The sequence below is a fragment of the Miniopterus natalensis genome, chromosome 13 (assembly GCF_054644295.1).
Source record: "Miniopterus natalensis isolate mMinNat1 chromosome 13, mMinNat1.hap1, whole genome shotgun sequence".
Classification (NCBI taxonomy): Eukaryota; Metazoa; Chordata; class Mammalia; order Chiroptera; family Miniopteridae; genus Miniopterus; species Miniopterus natalensis.
Genome location: NC_142093.1, coordinates 11921245 through 11949038, shown reverse-complemented (window position 1 = coordinate 11949038; position 27794 = coordinate 11921245). Strand labels below are relative to the sequence as shown.

The 27794-nt window shown below is 38.0% G+C and overlaps 1 protein-coding gene across 2 annotated transcripts in view; it reads right to left on the bottom strand.

Annotated features, from left to right (window-relative positions):
- BABAM2 (BRISC and BRCA1 A complex member 2) overlaps window positions 1-27794 on the bottom strand; it is a 315632-nt gene that overhangs the window by 270222 nt on the left and 17616 nt on the right. The window contains exons 1-2 of one of the 2 annotated variants that reach the window (XM_016209804.2): window positions 19540-19617; window positions 16135-16286 (exon numbers count right to left, since the gene is read on the bottom strand). In XM_016209804.2, the coding sequence (XP_016065290.1) occupies window positions 16135-16262 (128 nt within the window). In that variant the 5' untranslated portion in view covers window positions 16263-16286; window positions 19540-19617. Of the gene's footprint in view, window positions 1-16134; window positions 16287-19539; window positions 19618-27794 lie in introns of those variants that run through there. The other variant, XM_016209812.2, reaches the window with a different exon arrangement.

Genomic DNA, 27794 nt, shown 5'->3' with positions numbered 1-27794 from the left:
TACTTCCAGGACGCTCTGGTCACATCTCAGTCTCCCCAACCTGGACACCTCTAATCATCTTAAATCTCCAGCATCCAGCACTGGTGTCCAGGATGTGGATACTCCAACAACATGAATGGGGATAAGGGTTGTGCTCTTCTTGTGCCAAGAACTGATGATTTAACTGCAACTGGGAAGACACTCTCATCCTCACCTCTGAGAAAGGTAAAGGTATGATTATTTGTGAAAGGTTGTCCCTTTGAAGAGCTATACATGTGACCCCAAATTAAAGTCATTACTTAAAATTACTCCTTTTTTTTTTTTAATATATCTTTATTGATTTCAGAGAGAGGAAAGGAGAGGGAGAGAGAGAGAGAGAGAGAGAGAAACATCAATGATGAGAATCACTGATTGGCTGCCTCCTGCACACCCCGACTGGGGATCGAGCCCACAACCTGGGCATGTGCCCTGACCGGGAATCGAACACCGATCGCCTGGATCCTAGGTCGATGCTCAACCGCTGAGACATGCCTGGCCAGGCTAAAATTACTCTATTTTCACAATAAATAACGACAACAGCTAATATTTGTTGGGCATTAATATGTGGCAGGCACTATTCTAAGCTCTTTAGTTAAGTTAAATTATTTTAAGTCCACAGCAACCTTCAGAGATAAGTGCTATTATTACCTCCATTTAACAGATGAGGAAACTGAGGCACACAGAAGATATGTGCTAGTAAGTGACAAAGTTGGAATCCAAACCCAGGATGTCTGGCTCCAGGGCCCATTTTCTTAACCACCACACTAAATCATCACTCAATAATTAAAGGGGAAACCTAGTGAAAAATGTGAATTATAATTTTTTTTCAACAAATGCTATTTTATTAAGTACCTATAATAATGAAAACTAAAAGCTGATAAAACACTGCCAAAAAGGATGTTCTACCACATGTGTTTTAATGAAAAGAAAATGATTTTATCAGTCAGAAGTATAAGAACTGTATACATGTAAACCAATGATCCAAAAAAGGGAACAAGGCTCTCATAACTTCCTTAAATAGGCTCTACAATGTTGACACTACTGATTTACTTAGCAAACTCTTTAAATAAATAAACTCTTTAAATAAATAGTGAAGGTAAATTTGGGTTTGAATCTCTTTAAATCATTACTTGGTCCTAATTACTGAAATCTGACTCTTATTAAAGTCCCACTATAAAGAAGAAAAGTTGGCAATTTCACTCCACTTTATAGTTTAGTGACAGCCAAGAATTAACCTGGATTAACACAGCTAAAAAAAGATATAACCTTTAAGACATTAGCATTTCTAAGGCAATGCAAAATATAAGCAAAATATATGCTTTCTAATTTAATGCTAAACCTATTATCTGATGTATTTTCTGGAAAAAATAATAATTTAAACCATATTTATTCTTCAAGCCATTGAAAAAGAACAAAGTAGATGAGCCCAGGTTTCTTCCCTGAGTCTACGTCAGTTTCCTTTCCCTAGACTATTAATTTACCATTTGGCATGTTCTCCTACACAGCTTCCTGTTTTCTTGATAATGACGTTTGTGCTTAACAATATTCAACGTTAGCTGAGAAGGAAGTCTTTAGCGTTGGCAACCTAAAATAGCAGGTGACTGTGAAATAAAATAGGCTCAAAGACCAATAACTGCCTGTTAAATAACTACTTAGTCACAAATTAGAGTGAATTATTGTTAGCTGGTGTTCACACTTTCATTTTACAAAATTTATTTTCTCTGAATTAAATCTATCATCAATGATTCCACTCAGACTAAGTCAGTTTCAAAATTATCAAAGTTTCTACACTGAAAGGCAGCAGTCAAGAAGCTAGAAGAGTGTTACAGGCTATCGTAATAGCTATCTAAATAATCCATAAAATGTGCAACGAAACTGCACTAAGGGAGATTTTTATATTGTTCTCCAGAATGGAACTATCTGCTTGATGGCACATGATGTTCCTGATACACCAAATATATCGTCTAATCTCTAAAGCCTGAAATCTATTTCTAGGCCCTACTAGAAAGTGATAGATCGATTCTTAGCATAAGATTTTAAAATGCCATTACCAAAATAAGTGACTCAGCCTCGAATGTTTTCAAAATTATAAAAATAAAATATTTTTTAAATGTGTTTGCCAGTTCATGTGGCATCAACTGTTATTCCCAGTTTCTATGCTATATCTCCATTTATAGATGATAGATTTCCAATCTATTTTAAGAGTAGGGAGTATAACAAAAATGTGGTTTAGATTAAGTATCATATGGCTCAAATACTATTTTTAACAGATAACTAAGAGGGGGAATCTTTTAATTTTTTTAGATACTTAGGTCATTAATGTTTAAGCTTTCTTTTCTAATATGTACATTTTATTCACTCTGTTGACAGAATAAAAGAGAAAATTAATAGAATTATCTCAATAAGTACAAAATAAGTGATAAAATTACACATCCATTCATGATTTTAAAAACTCTTTGCAAATGAGAAAAAAGAAACTTTTTAATATGATAAAGGACATCTACAAAAAAAAACTACAACAAAATGTTAAAATGTTCCCTTTGAGACAAAAAATGAGACACGGATACTGTGGACTCTGAGAAAGAAGATACCTACTAAGAAGGGCTCCTGATGGCTAACTGGGTCAATTATTAAAAAACAGAGCCTAGCAGCCATTTCTATACAGGGGCCTCTCTTGCAAACTGCACTTCACACAGAAGTCTGCACTGACCTGCCTGCCTGCACTGTGTTTCTGCCACCTGAGCCAGCCTTTATAAAGGAGTTCCTGAAATCCAATTTCAACCAATAGAACTAAAGCTTTCCCCATCCAATAAGAGCTGCACAGCTATATCCCCGCCCTCAATAATTTCACCAACCAATCAGAGGAGCTCCACTCTGACCAATCAAGGAAGTGCCCTTTCAGTGAATCACACTGCAAGGATTTCTAGTCCTCATTTGCATGAGGACAGACCAATCAGAGACCAGGGAGAGGGCCGTTCTGTCTCTATAAGCCAGCTCAGCTCTGGCTCTGGGAGCACACTTCCCTTTTCCACCCAGGGCTGGAGACTAGGTTTCCTCGCTGAGATGAAACACCAAAGATGTGCTGGGGGAGCGAAGTGGAGCAGACCAGTGCAATGCAAGGCAGACCAGCGAGGAGCGGAGCAGAGCTGTCTAGCCTGAGGGGCCTAGCCCAGGGCTGCCCTCACAACCACGGGGGATCACAGCTGAGTTCTTTGCACTTAATAAAGTTTCCTTCTTTACCTCACCCCAAATTGGGGGTTCATGTTGGCGTTGAATTGATGCCAACAACCATCAGTTGAGTTCTTATCACTTTTATTCAACATTGTAATGGAGGTCCTAGCAATTAGAATAGCATGGGGAAATAAGGGCATAAAAATTGAAAAGGAAGAAATAAAACTTTTTTTTTTTTTGCAGATAATATGACTGCACGTAGGAGTTTTTAAAATTTCATATGCATTACTAGAAATATGCTTAGCAAAGTTGCCAAAGAACATACACAAAAATCAATAGTATATGTGTATGTATATCTGTATACCATTAATAATCACTTAAAAAATAAAAACGTCTAGAAAGATGCCACTGAATATAACATCAAATGATCAAATCCATAAAAATAAATGTCACACAAAAAAATGTATAAGGTATCTATGTAGAAAACTATTTTTAAGAAGAAAATAAAGAAAAGTAAATACATGAACATAGATGAAGTTGCTCTGGAACCTAAAAGGCAGATTCTTAAAATGTTAATAACAGCAGCATTCTTTGTAGCCCCAAACTGAGCAAAGAAAATGTAATTTCAAACTGGATTCCCAAATGTCCATCAGCTACAGGAGAGGGAAATAAATTGGGACACAAGCATAAAGTGAAATATATAGCAATGGAATAAACTACACTCATATTCAACAACACAAGTGAATGCCAAAAAACATATTAATGAACGAAAGAATAAATACTGCATGATTCCATTTGTTTAAAGTTCAAAGCCAGAAAAAACTATAGTGTTTCTTTACTGATAAAAATTTATAGAGAAGCAGGAAAGTGAGAACAGTGGTCATCTATGGGGAAAGAAGGGAATGGTGACTAGGAGAAGACACATAGCAGGCCCCTGGGGCATGGCCAGCATTTGATTTCTTAATCTAAGTAGTGATAAGACAGAGATGTTCACATTTTGATATTTATTAAGATGTAAGAATATGATTTAAGCTATGTGTGTTTTAACAAGCCCTCCAGGTGACTCTGATTCACTCAAGTTTGAGAATCTCTGTTTTAAATATGTACTGTCTCGCCTTAGTAATAATCACAGTAATTTAAGATGGATTTTCTAATGCCAGTCGATCAACACAGCCACCTGCATATGCAAGTTCACAAGTTCCTTTCTATGAGGAGTTGATGGTGGTTCTCTAAATTATTCAGTTGCCTTCAGCACACTGTGATCTGCTACATGGATGTAAGGAATCCACTGCCTAGTTTTAACTATACTAAAGCCCTTAAGAAATGGACAAGTGGCTTAAACTGATTCTTACAAAGAATCTGTGGCTAGAAAATAATACCAACAATGCAAGTACAGGGAAATCTTACATTGGGTGTGTTGAAAACTAGTCTTATGGCATAGCGTATGCACCCAACGTTGTACTTCTTCCATTAGTATCTACATATTTTTAAAAATTTCTTTTTTAGATACGACAGGTAAAAATACCATAAGTAATATTACTTTTACGGTATTGCTTATTTCATCTTATATCATTCTTTTTTACTTATATTTTACATATGTAAATATATTTTTATGATTAAGTAAATATAATATGCATGTATTGGAGGTTCATAAGCAAATTACTTGAGGTGCATAATCAAAAAAAGTTTAGAGATTGCTGGTATGAGTTAAAGAAAGGAGTCCATTCTCAGGAAACTGGAACTGTAATCAGAAGACAAAAATCAAACTTTGAAAGTCAAACAAGGCACCATTTAAATAACAATACAAAACAACAATAGATACAAGTCACAAAGCAATTAGCATGATTAATTGCCAAATTAGTGGTTAAAGAAAATAAACACAATAGAAGTTGAGAGAGCAGAGAAATCACTTTTAGCTGGAGTGATCAAGGAAGGGTCACTGGAATATGACTGGTCTCTAAGAATGAGTTGGATCTTGTCAGACTTGGAGAACGAAAAATATTTACCTGCAATTGTCCTTAAATAGGGGCAAACCCAAGGAGACTGATACTCTGCTAGACTGGAAGCACTATAATAAAATAGAGCTCATTCAACTTTGAATCCCTTAGTGCCCAGCAGCATACCTGCTGAACCACAGGAAGCACCTGATGACTAGTGCATAAACAGTGCAGGTGAGCAAGTGGAAGTGGAGAGGACAAGCACACTCCAAGGTCATGTCAAAGGCAAAGCAAATTATGTAACTGTCCTGGACTGATTCCTATTCTGAGTGTGGGAATGCTGGTAATTCTTACATTAATAAATAATATAAGAAATCCCCAGGGACAAGGCCAACTATTTCTATACATTTAATGTGCGACATAATTTTATAAAAGTAATTTTTATACTAAACACTTAATTTGTTCAATGAAAATATTCCTGTAACCTTTTCTGGCCACCATTTTCATTCCTTGACCTAAAACATGTACTAAATGGATGCATTCTCTAGCCTCTGAATTCTGGGACTTTATATTTTATATCATTTGTATACAGTTGACCCTTGAACAGCATGGGTTTGAACTGTGTGGATTTTTTTCAATCAATAGTGTAAATGTATTTTCTCTTCCTTATGATTTTCTTAATAACATTTTCTTTTCTCTAGCTTACTTTAGTGTAAGATATAGTATATAATACATATACAAAATATGTGTTAATCAACTATTTATGGTATCGATAAGGCTTCTAGTCAACAGTAGGCTGTTAGTAGTTAAGTTTTGAGGGATTCAAAAGTTATACGTGGATTTTTGACTACGCAGGACGGGGTGGGGGATTTGGTGACCCTAATCCCTGCGTTCTTCAAGGGTCAACTGTACTATGTACCTAAACCCCAATCTCAATTCCTGTTCTTTACAGGGGAGGAATGGAGAGTATTTATCTTGGCATGGAACTCAGATTCTCAAGGGAATGAGCTAGCAGAGCTTTGATCTCCTTTCTTTTTTGGATTTCATGATATGTACTTTATTTATGTTGGTATCTCCACAATGTCTCACACTTACTAGGTGCTCAATATATGCCTTCTTTAAAAAAATAAATAAATAAGTTTGAGTGAACATGAACAGTACAAAGGGAGGGTACAGAAAAGAATGGAATTGAGACCCACTAAAATAATTTCTTAACACACCAATGGGTCACAACCTACCAATTGTTTGCAACATAAAGCTCTGTCCAATATAACCTCAGGGAATGTGGCTTCCAGAAAAATGAAGATAACAGTACTCTACCCCACACTGATCAAAACCATTCCTTGAACACTTCATTCATTCTACGTATTACACTTTAGCTATCTTAATTTATTTGAAGTGTTGTCTCATGGAGGACTGATTAAGCTTGTCTTATACAGTACCAAGGAGTAGAAGAAACATAAAAAAGGTTTCGGGTCAGCATAGGAAAGCGCTTTCTTACATTATTAGTGCCCCTCAAGAGATGCTTTGGCACAGACTGGACAGTCATTTGGCAAGGAAGCATAAGAAGGGGTTCATGAATTCTAGTGGCCATCAGAACTCCCATCCTAAAATTCTGTAATTCTAGACTAAATTAACACAACATTATACAATAATAGGACTTCTAAAGCTAACGCCAGTTCTTTAAGTTTTTAAAAAGATACAAGTTCTACCATGAACTACATAAACCAAACTTGAAATGGCAAATGATAATATTTTAACAAAAACAATGTAATAAAAATTGATTTAATATGCCTTGTACAGTCATTAAAAATCTTTACCAGTTACAATTATATTTTCTAAGTTGTGGTTATCCATTTATAACTTTAACAAGCAAATAGCAAAAAATGTTTGATCTTTAAAATGTGCAAGAATAAAAAAAAAGTGTTTACAAAAAAAAGACTACTGTAAACATTTCTCTTCACTCCAAAGCCATGCATCCTAAGTAAAGCACAGGAAACAGAGTCAATAACATTGTAATAAATGTGTATGGTGTCAAGCGGGTACTAAACTTATGGGGGCATCACCTTGCAAGTTATATAAATGTCTAACCACTATGCTGCATACCTAAAACTAATACAATATTGAACGTCAACTGTAACTGAAATAAAAATATAAATAAATAAAAGTCATGATTCCTTGATATAAACGCAGACTACATAAACAAAATAATGATACTCTCTGAGTTTTTACTGACCAACTAAAATTTTTCATAATTTTGAGAGAAGTCTCATTCTTATAACCATCTATCATATGTATTCTACTTTTTTTTTTTTAAAGAGTATCTCAGATTATCCAAAGTGTAGTTAGGAATTACTTATTACTAATGTACTGTTGTCTAAACTCTGAGTTAGAATTCTAAAAAGGTCAACTCCTGGACTGTTAGAATCCAAAAACCTTTCTAGAACAGTGCTACTCAAAGTGGGGTCCACGGACCCCTGCTGGAATATAAACTATTATTAATCCATAATGAGATAAGCACAGAAATTGAGAGTAAGAACTTAGAAACTTTTATAGCAATTTGTAGGAGTAGATTTAAGTCTTATGAATCCAATATTTAAAAGCTCAGCTTTGTATTTCACGTTTTTAATTTTATTTTTCTAGTAATTCATTTTTCTTGTATTTTACAAAGTATCACTTGGTGACAGACTGGAATTTTTTTATTAATTAGTTGATTTTTTTAGAGAGAGAGACACAGAGACAGAGAGAGAGAAAGAAACATCAATTTGTTGTTCCACTTATTTATCATTCATTGGTTGATTGTTGTATATGCCCTGACAGGGGATCAAACCTGCAACCTTGGCATATCAGGACCATGCTCTAAACAACTGAGCTACCCAGCCAGGGCCTAGAAATTGTTTTAGTCCTCACCTGAGGATATGTTTTCACTGATTTTGAGAGAGGAAGGGGGGAGGGAGGAGGGAAACATCATTGTGAAAGAGAAACCTCCCATATGTGCCTGACCAGGGATCAAACCCACAACCCAGGTACATGCCCTGACGGGAAATCAAACATGCAACATTTTGGTACATGGGATGACACTGCAACCAAATGAGCCACCCAGTCTAGGCTAGAAATTTTTTTAAACATTTTTTAAACTCTGATTTTTCACCAGAGTTTTAAAACACTGCTGTCCTCCAATCTCCCCATTCACCTTGGTTTCCCCACTACAGTAACAACACAATTTATTACTTTCCAAGTGTTCTTTTGATATCTCTGCTAAATTGACAGTAATAACAATATAGTTAACTGCTTAAAATTTATCATCAGATTATGTCTGGATGTTCATAATTTGTAACACTACTTCATCTGTATTCAGATGTAACTCCAACAAATTCTTGGATTCATTCCTTATAAGAAGATATTAGCTAATTTGATGATACAGTTTGGAGGGGTCACCCAATCTTGCCACATGACTACTAACATAAATAAGCAGTAAGTCATATAATTTTTTAGACAGTCCAAAGACAGCTCAGTTTTAAATCCTAGGCATGTAGACGCCTAAGTAAGGGCCTGCAGAGTCCCGAATTATGCTTAAAGACCTGTTAGCTCTGCAGTTTTGCCAGTCTCCCTAGAATCTCAATTCTCCGTCTGAACTATTTTGATCCCCAGAATCCTTTTCTGACTTACACGTTCTTTTATTTCTTATATGAATACGCACAAAGATGGATTTAATAAATATATTTATAAAAACCAGAAAGAATAAACTTAATCAAGGAGACAAAAGACTTGGACACTAAAAATCACAAAATACTTACTGCTGATAGTGATTAAAGAGGCACAGGTATCCTGTGTTCACTGAAGATTAAGTATTAAGATGTCAACACTACCCAAAGCGATTAACAGATTTTGGGCCACCCCTATCAAAATCTCAAGGACGTTTTCTGCAGAAATAGAAAAGCCATATATACTAAAGTTTATACGGAGGCTCCAGGGAGCCTGAATAGCCAAAACAATCCCGAAAAAGAAGAACAAAGCTGGAGGCCTTGCGCTTCCCGGTTTCAAAACCTACAGCAGAGCTATGGTAACCAGAGAGCACAGTACTAGCCTAACGAAAGACGTAAAAACTGACTGTGAGGAGAACAGCGAGCACAGAAATAAACCTTCACATACAGGGTTACATGATTTTCAACAAGGGTGCTAAGAAGGGGGAAAACTGTCTTTTCCACAGAGTGCTGGGAAGATGGATATCCACATGAAACTAGACCCTTATCGTACACCATACACAGAAAATGCGAATCCTAAATTCAAAGTGGATCACCACAAGAGCCAAAATTATAAAGGTCTCAGAGGAAAACATAAGGGAAAAGCTTCATGACATTGAATTTGGCAATGACTTCTTGGATATGACACCAAAAGAACAGACAACAAAAGAAAAAATAGATAAGTTAGACTACATTTAAAAAAAAAAAAAAAGCTTGGTGCATCAAAGGATACTATCAGCAGAGTAAAAAGGCAACCTCTGAACTGGGAGAAGATATGTGCAAATCCTATATCTGATAAGGGATTGATATCCACAATATATAAAGAATCCCTACAATTCATCAACAAAATCCAATTGGGCAAAGGACCTGAATAGACAATTCTCTAAAGAAGATATACAAATGGCCAACCATCACATGAAAAGATGCTCAACATCACTAGTGATTAGGGAAATGCAAATAAAAACCACAATGAGATACCATTTCACATCCATTAGGATGACTATGATTTAAAAAAAAAAAAAATTAACCAAGAAATAAATAAAATAACAACTGTTGGTGAGGAGGCAGAAAAACTGGAACCCTTATGCATTGCTGGTGGTGATGTAAAATTGTACAGCCACTGTGGAAAACAGTATGGAGATTCCTCAAAAATTTAAACATAGAACTACCATATGGTCCAGCATGTCCACATTTGGGAATATACCCAAAAGAATTGAAAACAGAAACTCAAACAGATATTTGTACACCCATGTTCATAGCAGCTTTATTCACAACAGGCAAAAAGTAGAAGCAACCCAAGTGTCCATGGATGGATGAATGGATAAACTAAATGTGGTATATTTATACAATGGAATATTTATTCAGCCTTAAAAAGGAAGGAAATTTTGATACATGCTACAACATGGATAAACCTTGAAGGCATTATCCTAAGTAAAATAAGCCAGCCACAAAAGCACAAACACTGCATAATTCCACTTGTATAAGATATCCAAAGTAATCCAATTCATAGTCAAAAACTAAAATGGTGAATGCCCAAGGCTGGGGAAAGGGAGAGATAAGGGGTTATTGTTTAATGGGCACGGAGTTTCAGTTTTGCAAAATTAAAAAGATTCTGGAGATGGACAGTTATGAAGGCTGCACAACAATGTAAATGTATTTCATGCCACTGAATTGCACTCTTAAACATGGTTAAAATGGTAAATTTATGTTATGTACATTTTACCACATTAAAAGAAAGTATATGCTAAGCCTCAAACTGAACATTAGTAATTTACTGAACCACAAAAATTTTTAAATAATGTTTTTTAAATGAAAAGAGTTAGGAGTCCATAGACCAAAAAAACAATTGTTCTGAGGGCATTATACCTACTTAACAGTGGAACATCAAAATGTTCTCCAAAACTTCTACTTGATTCAACATTTCTTATCGATAAGTTGGCAAGACCAAAGGTTGAGATAAAAACTGTTTCAGAAAACAAAAAGGATATTATTTTTTCAAAAAGTCAAGAGAAGCAAGGTCAATGGGAAAAACTACTTTCATAACAAGTCATTAGAAAGATAACCAAATTACTCAGGAAATGTGGCCCTGAAAAGGAAGATTACAAAATTATTTCTCAAGAACATGGCACCAAAAAAACAGATTAATCAAGTAACATGGATGCTAAAAAGGAGGCTGCTCTACATGGGCATAAGGTATACATGGCACTTGAACACAGTGATGACATAGGAATAATTAATTTGGAACCCTAAAACAAATGTATGTGCCTATTACCATATACTACAAGAGCCTCACTTATCTTCTAATCTTAAAGAACTTGGCAAACATTTTGTTCTAATGAAACAAAATTAGTCAAAAAGTATTACCTTAAAATTGCACAGAATAGAGGGGACAAAGATAACAGTAGGAGTGTGTTTTTGTTTCCTTGAACAATGCAAAACGGACCCTAGGAATAAACTAAATGAACTTTCTATACCCTTTCCTTCACACATTAGACTGGCTACTTCTCTTCACCTCTTCCCCTACCCCAACCTCCATACCAAATGAAGCCACCCTGAAATGAAATCACTGCAAGGCAAGAAAAGCCCAAAATTCACAACCACCTAAAACTCCAGACCCAGATTTATTCTAGCACTTAGCATCCCAGACTGTGTGGAAAGACTGGAATCCTAGCAAAACTTCCCAAAGTCAGTGATTTCAGAGTTCACTGGGACAAGCCTATATTTACCACTTTGACTTTTTCCCCCAAAATACTAAGTACAAAATATAAAATAAGTGAAAACACTTTGAAATGTTAAAAGATCCATGAACTATTTAACTAACTGTATTAATTAACTGTAATAATCAAGTTTAAAAGTAGAATTAAAGACATTTTCAGACTTCCAGGAACTCAAAAACAGAACCTCCTCCTTTCCCTTTCATAGGATGCTATTGGTATGCATGCTCCAACAAAGCAAGAGGACACAAGAAAGTAAGATAGGAGTTCAACACAGGAAAGAGGCAAAGGGAAACCCACAATGACAGCTACATGACACATCTAGACAACAATCAATCCAGATTAAAGTGGTTCCTCCACCAATCTTCCCATCTCAGCAGATAGCATGACCACTACCCATTTGCTCAAGCTCTCTCACACCGCAAATTCAACATTCTCATGATTGCACCTTCTAAACAGCTTACAATCCAGCTACCACCTTCTTTCCATCTCCATGGGCACCACCATATTCTAATACTCCATCATCTCTCACCTCGGCTAGTGTAATGGACAGCTAGCTGGTCTACCTTATCCTATACAAGCTATTTTTCACATAAAAACCAGTGATTTTTTTAATACAAATTAAAAAATGTCACTCTGATTAAAATCCTCTAATAGTTTCTCATTCCACCCAGAATGAAACCCAAGTTTTCAAATACAGCCCACCAACGTCTGCATAACCTGGCCCCTGACTATCTTCAGAATCTCATTTCCCTCTCGCCCTCTCACTATATTCCAACCACAGGAGCCTTGCAGATCCTGGAATATGTGAAGCTTTATCCTGCATCTACACATGGTATTCTCCTTTTACATCAAATTCCCCAGCTCTCCACATTGAATTATTCTCATCTTTCATGATTCAACTTAAATGTCATTTCCTCCGAGCTTTCCTGACAATCAATTCTCAAACAGCGAGGTCAGTTTCTCTTCACTTCCCTTTTCTGATGAGTTAAAAAGAGGGGATTTTGCTAACTGGATTATGGTATGTCCTAGTAGAACAGTATGCAACTATTTAAATGAGCTTTTCAAAAAGTATTTATGGCTCAGCAAGATAATTTTTAAAAATTAGAAGACGATGAGTAAGGAAGATTTTTCCTACCAGTTATCATGACATTCTATAAAGCTCTATAAGGTTGTAATAGTTAAGACAGTGTAGAACTGGCACAAGGACAATGAGGCTGACATAGCAGGACAGAAAGCCTAGAAACAGATCATGTGTGATATAAACTTGACCTAACAGAGGCAGCATTAGAGATCCACAGGCAAAGGATGGCCTTTTCAATAAATGATGCTGGGGTGGGGGGTTGGGGGGGAACATGACTACATTCCTATCTCACAACATATTTTATAGAAAAAAATAAATTTCTATTTAAAGGCCAAAAAAGGTAAACTTTAAAATTCTTAAAAGAGGGTGATGACTTTTGAGTAGGACAGAATTTCTTGAAATGCTCCCTTTCTCTCTCTCACAAACACACATACACACACAGGCATAAAACTAAAAAGGAAAATATTAATAAGTGTGACTTCATTAAAATTAAAACTTCTGGACATCAGGAGCACAAATTAAGAATATAAACCACAGATTGAATACAGATATCTGTAATACATGTAACTGCCAAAAGATCAGTATCCAAAATATTTAAAGAATGTTAAAAAAATCTATACAAAAATACAATCACTAAAAAGATGGGCAAAGGATATTCCCCCCAAAAAAGAAATCTGAATTGGCAATAAGAATATGAAAAGATAAGTCACTACACTAGTAATCAGGGAAATACAAATTAAAACAATAAGATACCATTTTACACCCACCAACTTGGCAAAAATTTAAGTCTGACAACACAGAGCATTGTTGGGGCTATAAAATACAGGAAACTCTCATTTCTGATGGAAGAAAATTGATACAATCTGTCAATATCTAATAAAATAGAAGCTGCATATACTCTAAAAGCCAGAAATTCTATTCTTAGAACTGTATCCCAGAGGGGCGCCTTTCAAACTTTTTTGATCATCACAAATATTTTACCTTGTGACCCAGTACACACATACTTATTTAACTGAAACAAACATTCACAAACCAGAGTTTATTCTTATTACGTGTCACACATCCTGATAGTTTCCATTCTATTTTCATTCATTTTTTAAATATTGAAATGACTCACTCAATTTATTTTAGAACCACTAATGGGTAAACACACCCAGTTCAAAAAACTCTGCCCTAGAAAATATTACCATATATATATAATCTTCTTGCTCAAAGGTTTAAGAATGTTTATTATGGCATTCATTGTCAAAAGAAATTTAAGACAACATAAAAGTCAATCAGTAGGAGAATGAATAAAAAATTGAAGGCATAGTCATACAGTGGAATTGGATATAACAGTGCAAATGGAAAGATAAATCTCATGAACTTAATACCAAGCAAAAACAAGCAAGTTGCAGAATACATATAGTATAATATCATTTGTACGAACTTTTTAAACATGCAAAACAAGACTATACTCTATATTGTTTAAAGACACATTTTTACATAATGAAAATATAGCATATAAAGATATGCACAGAAGGACAGAAAATAGATCCCAGAAAATTACAGAAAAGAAAGTGAAATGAAAACCCCAAGGGAACAATTAGAAACTAAATTGTTAAAAGTTGCCCATCTTAAAATTAAAATTGCCTCCCAGGGCAGCAGCTTCCTTCCAAGCACTCGACTAATAAAGAAAGGTTGAGAGGGTAATACAGCCAAATTCAGATTAGTCTTCAAAGCTTACAACACTCATCTTTTTAAAACTGTTCTATTGAGTAATCAAAATACACTGAGTATCTACTTTTAACTAAGTGATGAGATTCAGAACATGGACCAAAAAATGTGATAGGTACTTGTGGGTGGATGAGATGTCACAGCAGATGCCCCAAACACAGCCATGTGCCAATAAGGTTGAGTCACTGTGATATGCTGAAAAAAGATATTAAGGCTCAGCTGCAACAGGTTGCAGTGAGCTGCTCTGCTTTCCTCTCTGTTATATTAGCCAGGCATCATTCCAGAATGCTGAATACTCAGACATCTTCAAGAATAGTAAATCATTAAAAATGACAAAATATGGCATCTTACAAATAGCATATGCTTGTGATCAAATTAACACAGCAGAGAGCTAATAAACATTCAGTGGGCTCATGGAATAATTCCCTAAAATTAAAATTTTGGCCCTTCTAGGTCTCAATATATATGCCACCTAGAAGATTAAACCCAGTGCTGTAATACACTTTGCTGTAATTTCCAAAACGTCAATTCATTTGTTAGGGAATGTCATTTAAAAGGGTTATGTGTAACAGAATTTAAGCAATAAACTACCAGACCAATAAACATGCTTCTGAGCCACAAGTCTGAACCACTCTGATCCCCAAACCAAGCAACTTCTCCAGGAAAACATCTCATACATTCAACCCCTACTTACTACACTACATGCCAAAGGTACCACAATAGACCTTAAGAAGGCATAAAAATAAAACAAACAAGAACCCTGTCTTTAAAATACTGACAGCCTAGCAATGGCGTTTGTAAACACACACAGTCTTAAGAGAAGGTAAGAAGATTTGGGTGCCATAAGGGAAATAAAGATGAACTGCTATTCTTAAAAATCTTATTTTGAATAGATTCTTGCTTTTCTATTCCTCCTGTAAGGCAGATCTAGAATAGAGATGTTAGATCTCATCTCTTCAAGAGCAAGTAGGTATATACAGTAACAAGACTGGTTCTTGGGATTTCTAAAAATCAGTCTCCTCATTGTATACCTTCTATATATACCGTGTCCCATGCCCGTTAGCGTTAATAGAAGTCACAAATGTAGATCCCAAGTCTTATAACTGTGAGCACTGCTGATCTAAAAGAAAGGGAAATGCCAAAAGTGACACCCCAGAAATAAGCCATTTTTTTCTCTCTTTTTTTTTTTTAACCCTCACCTGAGGATATTTTTACCATCGCTTTTCAGAGACAGTGGAAGGGAGAAAGAGAGAACTACCAATGTGGGAGACACACATCGATTGGTTGCCTCCCTCATGTGCCCCAACCAGGGCTGGGGATGAAGCCTGCAACTGAAGTATGTGCCCTTGGCCAGAATAGAACCCGGGACCCTTCAGTCCACGGGCCAACGCTGTAATAGCTGAGTCAAACCAGCCAGGGCAAAACCCAACTCTTATAGTGCATACTGAATTACAGAAGATACAACTAGAAAACAAGTCAGTGAATGAAAAGTACACTTGCTACACACAACATGGTACCCTGTTAGCAAAGACATGTGCCCCCAAAAAGACATACAGCAATGGTCATAAAGCAAAGGCCCACAACACAAATAAAACAACTTAAAACATAAAATGTCAAGAACTGGACAAAACCAACTGAATCAGCATGTGATGAGATCTCATATGACTTGATGAATTTCTGTGGCCAATTTTAATGAGTCTGGCAAAAAAGGCGTTTCATTAGGTAAAGGTTGGATTGGTTCTGTTACATACCCAGATTTCAAGTCAGTTATCCTCAAACAGTTTGTAGCATCCAGTCCCACTTTTCCATTGCGGACCACACTAGATATGAATGGGGAGAGCATTGGAGAAATTCGGTTCAAGGCCACTTCTGGGGACATTTTAACTTGACTTGCAAATCACCACTGAAAGCAGAAGGAAAGAATAGTGATCAGAGTATCCAAAAGAACTACATACAACAAGCTTCCTGAAAACTGGCACAGAGCACAGAAGTTTCTCTTACATGAATAAATACATTTCCTGTCTTAGCAGCCTCTCCTCTCCCAACAAAATCATCTCCCTGCTATTCACCTACTTAGGATAGGCTACACCACTGCTTTTCAGGAACAGAGTTAACCCTTGAAATCCAATTCCCTCCTCCTTTCCAAAGCTGATTTCTACACTACCACATTCAACTTAAAACTGTCCCACTCTGTCTTACAACTGGCAGGTTCTACTTTAGTTGAGGCCTTAAGAAGCCTTCACTGACAATCCTCTCCCTCTAACATACAAAACCTACATATCACTAGGTCAGGAATCCTCCTTCTATGAATAAGAACTTGGCTAATAATGCTATATAAAAACCTACAACAAGCATAACCTACTTACAACTGTTACTTACTAGAAATTTTCTTCTTCTGATATACCCTTCATTAACTGTTCCTGCACAGTGTATTATAACCACCTGCTTAGTGATCTCTCTCTTGGAGAGAGATCACAAACTAAACACCCAATAAACATTTTTAAATAAATAAGTGAATAAGGAGACAAAAGCTAGAGAAATATTTAGGTATGGAGAGAAGGTACTATGCCCTCAAAAATGTGATCAAGGGTAGCACAGCATATCTGAGCAATAGATGTAGCAAAAATCTACTTAACAATTAAATCATAAAAACAACACCTATCCAGGTGTTCAGCAACACAAACATGGATCTAAAAGTCTTTGACTATAAGGCACTAAGTTCTTGAACTTGAAAGTACAAAAGTAAAACCAATAAATCATATCTATACTACCTGGAAACCCATGGGGCAGGGGGAAGGAACACATGAATTCCTCTTAATAGATTTCTAAATGAAAGTCTCTACTTTCAGAGGTGACTAAGTCAATTTAAATTATCATTTTCTTCCTCAATCTGAAAGGATAATCCCACATCAAAAGCAATTAATTTCCCGCAAGTTACAAGTAAATGATGTTCTGCTTCTAGTTTCCATATATTATACCATATGAAGACTTACATGTCCCTGCTAAAATAAATGTTGAAAACTAGCACCTGTTTTACTCATTTCAGACAGTAATAAAGGGAAGAACTGCAGTATTACTATTCAAAAAATAGTAATACTGTGACCCTTCTGGGTAATGACACCCAGAAGTATCTTTAAGGCAGTAAAAGCTTTATACTTTAGTACCCAAATTATCCTTTCTGCAAATACAAAACAGGCTCCTCTTCCAACCACCTAACAGATGACCTCTCTCCACCATTTCAATGTCATCACAAAGTAAGAATAAATGTCTAATGCATGGTATTATCAATCAAAAAAGTTATGTGCATTTTTATAACACTTTATCACTTATAAAGAGCTTCCATATACATTAGTACAGTTGATCTTCACAACCCTGGGCAGTAAGGAGTTCCCACTTTACAGATGACACAGGTAACTTATATCTTTGAAAAGTATACTAATCCATATTATCATTTTGAAGCCTATTTTTTCTATTCTGCAATATTTCTATCTTTTTTAACTAACCACTGGTGTCAGTGTTCTTGATAGGATGACTGATTATCTAGTTCACAAGCAAATACAAAAATACTTACCTGGAGGGGTGGAATCTCACCTACATTACGAAATGAGTCTTCCTTGCTTTTCCCATAATTTTAATTATGGGAAATATCTATTATAATTTTATTTCATTTCTATGAAAAAGGAAAACAGAACATTCTGAACATCTACTCAGTATCAAACGCTGTATTGCTCACTTCTTTCTGTAATTTCATTCACTTCCCCTGAACAAACCTGTCCTCGGGTTAATATTAGTTTCCACTTCACAAATAAGAAAACTAATACTCAGCAAAACTAACCAACTTGTTCAAAGTCACCAACCTAGCAAGCAGAAGAATCAGAATTCAAATCTAGATCTCCCTCAAAGTCCACTATTCTCATTTTCCTCTCAAATAAAAATAACTTTGATCACCAAAGAGAAAAGCATCAAAGTGAATTTTTAAAGTATACATCTTGTAAAATTTGGACAAAATGGCATGAATTTAAACTCATGGGTGCTTTAAACTAGAAACCAATTAGACTACTGCTGGCCTACTGTTGAAATTGGCCTGACTGCACTAGTCAAATGCTAAAGGGAACAAACCTGCTCCAGAAGCCAAACTACACTTAAGGTGACAACAACCCATTCCATTTCAGCAACTGTCATGACCTTAGAATGACACCTGAAGGAATGAATTTGTCTTTGTTTCCAGAACAGCCAAAATACTATTTTTTTGACAGTTCAAGGTTTCATGCAGTGTTAAAATCTGTTTCAACCATGAGGTGCTGTGACTTCTCTAAAAGAGAGGGAAAAAATACTGCAAAATCAGAGGTCACAGAATAGATGATGGTCCTTTGGTGCAGTCATTTTGAGTAAGGGACTGGGGGGATCATCCCTCAGTAGCAGGTTTTACACATCTCAGCACTGTAATAGATCACAGGCAAAAATTTATGACGGCCAGCCTCCCCTGAATGCTAGTTAGGCAATTTGTATTTCCTGATTTTGACATATTACATGAGGAAAATGCAGAAATGCAAATTTTAAAGGTGTCTGCTGCCTCAAACTAAGGTCACATAAGGTCCCTTGACTGGCCGTCTGGTGAATACAAAGACGTCTAAAGCATCGTCCAGTTTCTTGCAATTAAGATGGGATGACAAACACGGAAACGTGTGCCCTGCTGACGTCATGGAACGGAAAGAGGTAGCGTCCAGCTGCGTCACGTCAACGTCATAGGGCGCACGAGGGAAGTTACACTGGGGAAGTCATTTCTCCAAGGGGCAGCACTCAGAAAAACAAGCCGGCTACGACCCAAAAAATGACCACCCCAGTCTCGGAGACGTTTAAAAGGGGCACTCTCCCTTCTCCCAGGGTTTATGATCCCCTCATTAGGGAAAAGGAGGAAGAAGTCAGGCCAACGGAGACCGGGGGCGGGCTAGGGAAGGAGAAAGGGTAACTCCTGGCCTCGGAGTCTCGTCCGTGAGGGGACCAGCGTGATGGGGATGAGCAGGGCATCTCTGGAACAGGGGCCTTCCTTCTCTATCGGAGGGGAGGCGAGCTCGGGGCACGTTTAAACCACGGTCCTCGGCACCACCTGTGCGACTCGGGATCCAACCGCCCCACACCAGCCCCAGCCTAGGTACCTGGAACTTAGTCCGTTCGGTAACCGGCGACTACGTGGGGTACAGGTTACCCGAGCGCGCCCCCGACCGACGCACCGACCTGCGCGCGCACCGCGGGCCGATGCGTGCGCGCACCCGGACGTCCGCCCCGCCCCGCCCCCATTGCGGCCCAGCCGAGCGGCGTGCGCGCGCCCGGCCGCCAGGAGCCCGGTTCCCGGGGAGGCGTCCCCGCGGTGCCTGAAAGTTCCGTCTGCAGCGCTTTCCTCCAGCGCGGCGCGCAGCGCGGAGTCGGGAACTAGCTGAAGGGCCTTGTACGGGAGGCGGTGCGGGGAGACAATTCCTGGAAGAACTGGGGGCAGTTGGTGGGCGGGGTTATTTCGGGCATTCAGGTGGGCGACCCGCCGAGGCTCCGGGAAGGCCCGGGTAGTTAGGGAGTGAAGAGCGGCGTCCGTGGTTACGGGGTCGGGCAAAGGGCAAAGGGCAAAGGGCAGCTTCCAGATTGCAGAGCACCTCCTTTGAGCGATGGCCGCGTCAGGGGACCCCGGGAGGCAGTGGCAGGAGGAGGTGGCCGCGGTGGTGGTGGTGGGCTCCTGCATGACCGACCTGGTCAGGTTAGTCTGGGGCCAGGACGCGGAGTCCGGCTTGCGGGAGGGAGCGGGCTGCGCGCCCTGGTCGCTGGCCTGGCACCGGGGCTTTGGGGATGGAAAGTGTTAGCTTTTGGTGTGAGCTACAGGTTTCCCCAGCCCGCCGTGGGGTGCAGGAGGTAGCATAAGTTTGGCAGGCGAGGGAACTTAAAGGCCAGGGTGTAGTGAATGCTCTGATGGTTCTAGAAGCGCCTCCAAAGCCCTATTCCTGTTTCCTTGACCAGGCTGCCGAGCCTCTCCCCTGACTAGCCTAGTGAGTTTGGCGAAGTCCTTTTACCCCCAAAAATGTGATGTGCCGGCCTCATTGGGTTGTCGTGAATGAAGTAAAATGAAGTAAAGGGTTTTTGCGGCCCCTAACACTATCCACGTTGGGTATTCTTCGTCTGAACTTGTATAAAATGAGTGGATCAGAGGTCAAAAAGGCGATCAGTCACCTTTCACCATATTGATTGTTGGCGTTCCTGCAGTATTTCATATTTACAGCTTATTTTATAGTAATATAGTAACCATGGATTACCTATGGCAACCCAAGTGTGAGTCAAAATAAAAACCGGTAAACACAATATTTACATCCATTTTTAAAAGTGATCCAATAACAAAAGAAAATACAAGAAATGAAAATAATTGAGATTAGATGGGAGATCCTTTCAGTTTTTCTTCTTTTTTAGTGAAAGTGACTTTTCTGGTTATAAAAGTAGTATTCGTTGTAAAAAGAAAAAAAATAAGAAAAATAAAGATCAAGTATTCCAAGAAAATCCTACCACCCAGATTGCTTCAGTTTAATATTTTAGTGAATAGGTCTTCAGATACAGTGCTACTTTTATATTATAACAATTTTAAATGATCAGACATACTACAGTAAGACCTCACATGTCCTGCAACCTTTCTTTTCCAAAGGATAGCAGAAAACCTGGAAGGAAATAAAAAGGCCTTGAGACAATGAAAATAAGTCACCAAATCCCTGTGCCAAACTGCCTGTGTTTTACCTGGAAAATAGTTTTAGGGTCTTCACATAACCAATTTAATCTTACATGGCTTAAATGTTTATAAGCTCACATTCCAGGCTGAAATTAGAAAATTGGAGAGTAGAAAGGGGAGAGACTACTAGGGGCAGATAATAGTGATTGCCCGAAGCCTGAAAGTGAATGGGAAAGTCTAACAAGAAGTTAAAAAAAAGAAAGAAAGAATTTTAAATGCCAGTAGCCTTTGTTTTTCCACAAATATTTGAGCTACCTTGTTAGACACTGTGCCAAGATAGATGTGCTTCCTTTGGCGACAGAGTATAGCATTCAGTCTAGTTGTCAAGAGGCCTACACATCTTTTTGTAGAGTAAGAGTCAGCAAACCTTTCTGTAAAGAGCCAGATAATAAATATTTAGGGTCAATTCTTTCTTCTTTTTTTTAACAACTCTCAAAATGTAAAAACTATTCCTATCCCCCAAGCCTTGCAAAAACAGCCTTCAGGCCATAGTTTGCTCACTGTTCTCTAGAGCATCATTGTCTTATAGCCCAATATAGTAATTGATGTTAGTAATATGACTCTTTTCAAGAAAAGATAAATATGGTACCCATTACAATTTATGTAAATGTAGGGCATGTGTTTCTTTTTAGAAATAGTTCCATCAAAGATATTGAAAGTTTGTTACCTAAAGGAATAACAAACCTTCAATAAACCTTCAGACATCTAAAATAATTTATTCTTTAGAAAATCCATCTTGCTAAATTTTTACCATAGGTGAAGTGGCAGAAGAGTAAGAAAGCTAAACAAGTTTCCCAAGTAACCAACCCAAATAAGAGTGCCAGGGTCAAAATTCAGAGCCACTTTCTTGTTAAACTAAGTCAGAGCTTTCTTCGAAGCTTGGCCATCAGACATTAAAGGTAATTATGGTACTTCCTAAAATGAATATTCTTTAACTTTGGGGAGGGTAGGGTGTCAAAGACCCATGTTAGCATCTGTCAGGATTTTTAAATCTCATTTCAGAGCTAGAGGAATTTAGAAATTACTTATCCCAGCCCTTCAGATTATAGTTGAGTAAATGAGATCTTAAATTGTGGATCACCTCTCTAATGTCTCTTCTCTTGCCATTTTCTTTCCTTCATAAAAGGTATCTACTCTTCACATGAATCACTAGTAAAAATTGTATTCCCCTATAGACTCTCTCCCATGACTTTTCTACAAACTTCACTTGGTATCAGACTACTTCTGCCTCTGAAGATCTTTACAAAATATCCGAGTATAGGATCTTTAGTTAAAACCCTGCATCTGTGATAAACTTGAGTCCAGCTTTGCTAATTATGATACATATCATGATTGTATTAGTTTCCTATTGCTGCTGTAACAAGTTATCACAAATTTAATGGCTTAAACCATACAAATTTAATGCAATTCTAGAGGTCTGAGGTCTGACACAGATCTCACCCGGCCAAAATCAAGGTGTCTATAGGGCTGTGTTCCTTTCTGAAGGCTCTAAGGGAAATCTGTGATTTTGCCTTTTCCATCTTCTAGAGGCTGCCCACATTCCTTGACTCGTGGCCCCTTCCTCCATCGAAACCAGCATGGTCAGTCAAGTCTTTCTCATGTGGCGTCACTCTGACACTTACTTGCACTTCTGCCTCCCTCTTCTACATTTTAAGAACCCTTGTGATTATACTGGGCCCAAACAAATAATTCAAGATAATCTCCTTATTCTAAGGCATCTTATTAGCGACCGTAATTACCCCTTGTCATGTACCATAACATATACGCAAGTTCTGGGCATTGGGATGTGGACATCTTTGGGTCAGGCTGAGGGGTGGAGGGGGGCATTATTCTGCCTACCACAGTGGTTAAGCTTAAAGTCAAAATGTTTATAGTACTTAGAGAGGTTAAATAACCCACCCCAAATCACATAGCCAATTAGTGCATAGTGAAAGCTGGAATCCAGGTTTCCCAACCTTATCTTTCCATTTTATCATTCTACCTCTAACTCTAGTATTTATTGCTCTTTTCATCTACACTTCATTTGAGAGCTTGTAGTATGTAATTTTCAGGTCTAAAGATAGTGTCTTCATTACTATTCTTTATTTCTAAGTTTAACTGTAACCAGTCTGGACACCCATGTCTATATTGTAGAATCACTAGAAATAAAACTACTTCAGTAACTAAGCCCTCTTGGATGGCATCCAAGTCCAACTCACTTTATATATTACATTACTGTGTGCCAGACACTGCTAATTCAATCAATGAGCTACTTTTTTAATTCACTTCTAAGTTTAGTCCTCTATGAATAGTAAGCTCTGTGCTAATTTTTAAAATCATAAGCTCATCTAACATGGCAAACAGTGAACATTATTTAATACCTACCTGTATTTATCATCATTCTCTTCCTTCTCTAACATTCATCTCTGAAGTTCCACATTACTAAAATAAATCAAGCCTGTTCTTATGGAAAATTAAGTCAGTTCCTCCAAAGACAGATTACCATGAAAAACCAATAGTGAACTTTTTAGGACATTGGGCTTACAGGCCTTGATTAATCATGCTTGCACTAATCTTTATTTCTTATGACATGTATCACACATTTTTTCAATTATTCATTCAACAAGTATTAATTGGTTTTTATACTATGTGCCAGGCACTTTCCTAGGTGCAAAGGATACAGCAATGAAAAAAACAGCCCAAACTCCCTGCCTCATAGAGCTTATATCCTAGTGGAAGAAACAGTATTAGTAGAAAAAGTAAAATATATTGTATGTTAGATAAATGCTAAGGAGGAAAATAAAGCACAAAGGGGGGTGAGAAGCTGATTTTGACTAAAGACCTGAAGGAATAAAGGAAGCGAGCCATACAGATAGCTGGTGCTTCTCATGTGCAAAGGTCCTGAGGTAGGACCATGCCTCTTAGGACCAGTGAACTACTGGAGTTCCATGTGGCTGAGGAAGAAAATGATGGTTAAAAGCTGAATGAGATGAAAACCCATTGGTGAATTTGAGCAAAGGAGTGACATAATCTGACTTACATTTTAATATAATCACTGGGAGCCAGCTGAGAATGGACTGAAGGAAGGCAAGGGCAGAAGCAGGGAAACCAGTTCAGAATCAATCACAACAATCTAGGCAAGAAAGGATGGTAGCTTGAAAGCAGTGCACATGGGGAGCAGTGAGCATCTTTGGATTGTATCTGGAATGTAGAGCTGACAGGATTTGCTGAGGAGTGCGAGATAGGTCAAGGATTACTCCAAATTCTATGGTCTCCGAAAGCGGGAGGGGAAGTTACCTTTGCTGAGATACAGAAGATGGTGAGCAGAGCAAGTTGGGTAGGGAGAGGGCAATATCAGGAGCTTAGGGTGGGCAGGTGAGATTTGAGGTGCCTATTAGACTGAAGCAGTCAAGAAAACAGATGTATGAGTTCAGATTTTAGAGAAGAGACCCCCTGGAGATATAAATTTGAGAGTCATCAGTGTAAAGATGGTATTTAAAGCCACGAGGCAGGATGAGATCACTGAGGGTCTGAGCTTCAAGGGCACTCCAACATTTAGAGGATAACATATTTTTTACGTAATTTATCTCCTGTCTCCCAGTCTTTCTCTACCACTAAAACTTGCTTTGAGACAAGTCTAATAGAAACCCATGTTTACATTTCCATGGCAATAGACTATGACGTCAACTAAAACCCTATGTTACATGTTCCAATTAAAAGTGATGGCTTGAGAGATAAGGCTCATGTTCAGTCAAGCATCCAAATTTAATCCTTGGCAAGTCAGGAAATGATTGCTTAGTTCTTAAAAGATTTTAATTGGATAGTGGAATAAGTGAATTTAGAAACTTTTAGATCCAAAGTGGATGAAACATGGAACCTATGTTACTAAAAAATTTTAAAAAGGAAAAGACAAAAAATCAGCCAAAATTTTATATTGTATCTAGAATGTGTGTGATGTTAGTTACCCTCTAACCTGCATTGCACCAGAAGCCCCTTGACTTGTCATATTTAGAACGTAAAAATCTTTTGCAGTCACAATTTCAGGAAAGCAAAAGCCAAAGGTATATTGGTCCAAAAAGTTATCATGCTTTCCCAATATTAGAGGAATATAATATCCTTTATTATTCTTTCTGCCCCTTAAGTTGTCTTGCAAGTTGCTTATTGGTTACCAATCAATATTTAAATTAGTATTTTGTTAAATATGTTTCCATCAACTGAATTCCCTAATAGCAAAAGAAATCACTCATGGGAAATTGCTAATTTTGGTCCCTTCAGAGAAAATACGTTAAAATGTAAATCACACGTCCTGTGAGGTATGTTCAAGCAGCCCCTTTATAATCCATTCCTTTGCCAGCTCTGTGTGCCCCAGTGTCTGCATTCTGGGAGAGCAAGGTAAGGAGGCTTGGTGATGAAAGTTGCTCCGGTATTTTGATGACCTGTATGAAATGAAAGGCTGGCACTGCAGTCCTAGGATATTGCAGTTAATAAAACATGGCCACTGTTCTTGAGGAACTTACAGTCCAAGGAAGAAGGCAGGCAGAAAAATAGATCATGGTAGTACAGTATTGTAAGCACTTGCAGGTCCTGTGGGTACACAGGAAAAAGTTCCTGGATGAAATGTCTCCAGAGTCAAGTCTTGACAAATAAGCAGGCGCTAACCCAGCAAAAAAGAGGAGGGAGTCACAGATGCGGTTGTGCACGGGGTGGGCAGGGACAGCAGCCCCTGGGCCTGTGGATGAAGGCCCCTGTTAGCCATGCTAAGGTTCTTGGTTTTATTCTGCATGCCTGGGAGGCAGTGATGGGCTCGAAGTACAGGAGTGATGTGGTTAGATTTGTGTTTCACAAAGCTTACCAAGGGCCAGAGGCAGATTCAAAAGAAGGCAGTGTTTTGAAGGTATCAAAGGCATTCTTCCTAAAGACAGGGAGACCCATTTGAAAGGCAAAGTAACTGTTTTTACAAGAGATGATGAAGGCCTGACCCAGGACAGTAGTGATGGGGATAAATAAGAGGAAAGAGGTTAAATAAATATTTAGGGGGTAAAATAGCTGAAAACAGCTGTCAAGTAAAATGGACATGAGTCAAGCATTTGTTTCCTGGTCCTTTATGGGCAAACCCTAACGCTGACAGCTTTCCCAAATGGACAAGACCTAGAAAGTGTAGTTCTTAGAAAGAATCTCATCTTATGAAACGAAATAATTCTATGCTTCATGCTTTTCAGGAAGGGGAAAACCACTATAATTTAGTTTTCACTACTTTTTTAAAAATTAAATGTATTGGGGTGACATTGGTTAATAGGGTCATATAGGAATCAAGTGTACATTACTATGATACATGATCTGTATATTGCTCTGTGTACCCACCACCCATAGTCAAATCACCTTCTGTCACCATATATTTGGCCCCCTTTACCCTCTACCACCCTTCCACTCCCTTCCCCGTGGAAACCACCACACCGTTGTCTGTGTCTCTGAGTTTTCTAAGTACTGCCATTTGCGACCACGTGCATGGACCTTGAGAATATTATGCTAAGTCAGAAAAGGCTAAGAACTATATGATTTCATTCATATGTGGGATATAAAACTGAAACTCAAGAATTTTCACTACTTCTTAAGTAACATTATTATGTCTTCTTTGATCCATCAGCTATTTAAAAGCATTTTTTAAATCTCTTTACATATGGAGCTTTTTAATATATCTTTTTATTAACTTCTAACTTAACCTGTTACAGTCAGAAAATATTTTCTAAACAGACCATTCTTTGGAATTTGAAGAGACTTTATTTATAGCCTAGTACCTGGTTGATTTTTGTAAATGTTCAATGCATACATTAGAAAAATTATTATTTGATAGGTATTAGCCATGGTGTTTTAGTTTTTCATTTTGTATTTTTTTTAATCCTCACCTGAAGATATTCTTTCCATTGCTTTCCAGAGAGAGTGGAAGGGGGTAAGGGAAAGGGGAGGAGGGGAGGGAAGGAGAGAAGGAGAGAGGGAGGGAGGGAGGGAGGGAGGGAGGGAGGGAGGGAGGGAGGGAGGGAGGGAGGGAGGGAGGGAGGGAGGAAGAAACATCGATGTGAGAGACACATCGACCGGCTGCCTCCCACACGTGCCCCTACTGGGGCCAGGGATCAAGCCTGCAACCAAGGTACATGCCCTTGGGTGGAATCGAACCCAGGACCCTTCATTCTGCAGGCCGACACTCCAACCACTGAGCCAAACCAGCCAGGACAGCCATGGTGTTTTATATATGTTCATTAGGCCAGCCGGACTTTTGGTCTGATTGATCTGTCAGTTACTTAAGGAACTGTGTTAAAATCACAAACCATGATGGTAAATTTGTCACTTTCTCATGGGGGGGTGTGTGTGTGTGTGTGTGTGTGTGTGTGTGTGTGTGTGTGTGTGTGTGTGTGTATTACACACATATATATATACAGTTTTATTGTATTAGAATTAGAACCTTTTGCTGCTCAATTTAATCTTTTGGTTAAAGTCAGTAATCATCTTTATTTCTTTGTACTCTGTCACTTTGGATGACACTAATAAAGCTATCTGGATTTATTTTAATTGGTATTTGCCAGATACACCTTTTTCCATCTTTTTATTTTAAACTTTCTCTGTTCTTATGTTTTAGGTGAGTGTCTTATAAAGAGCACATAGCTGGATTTAGTCTTTCTG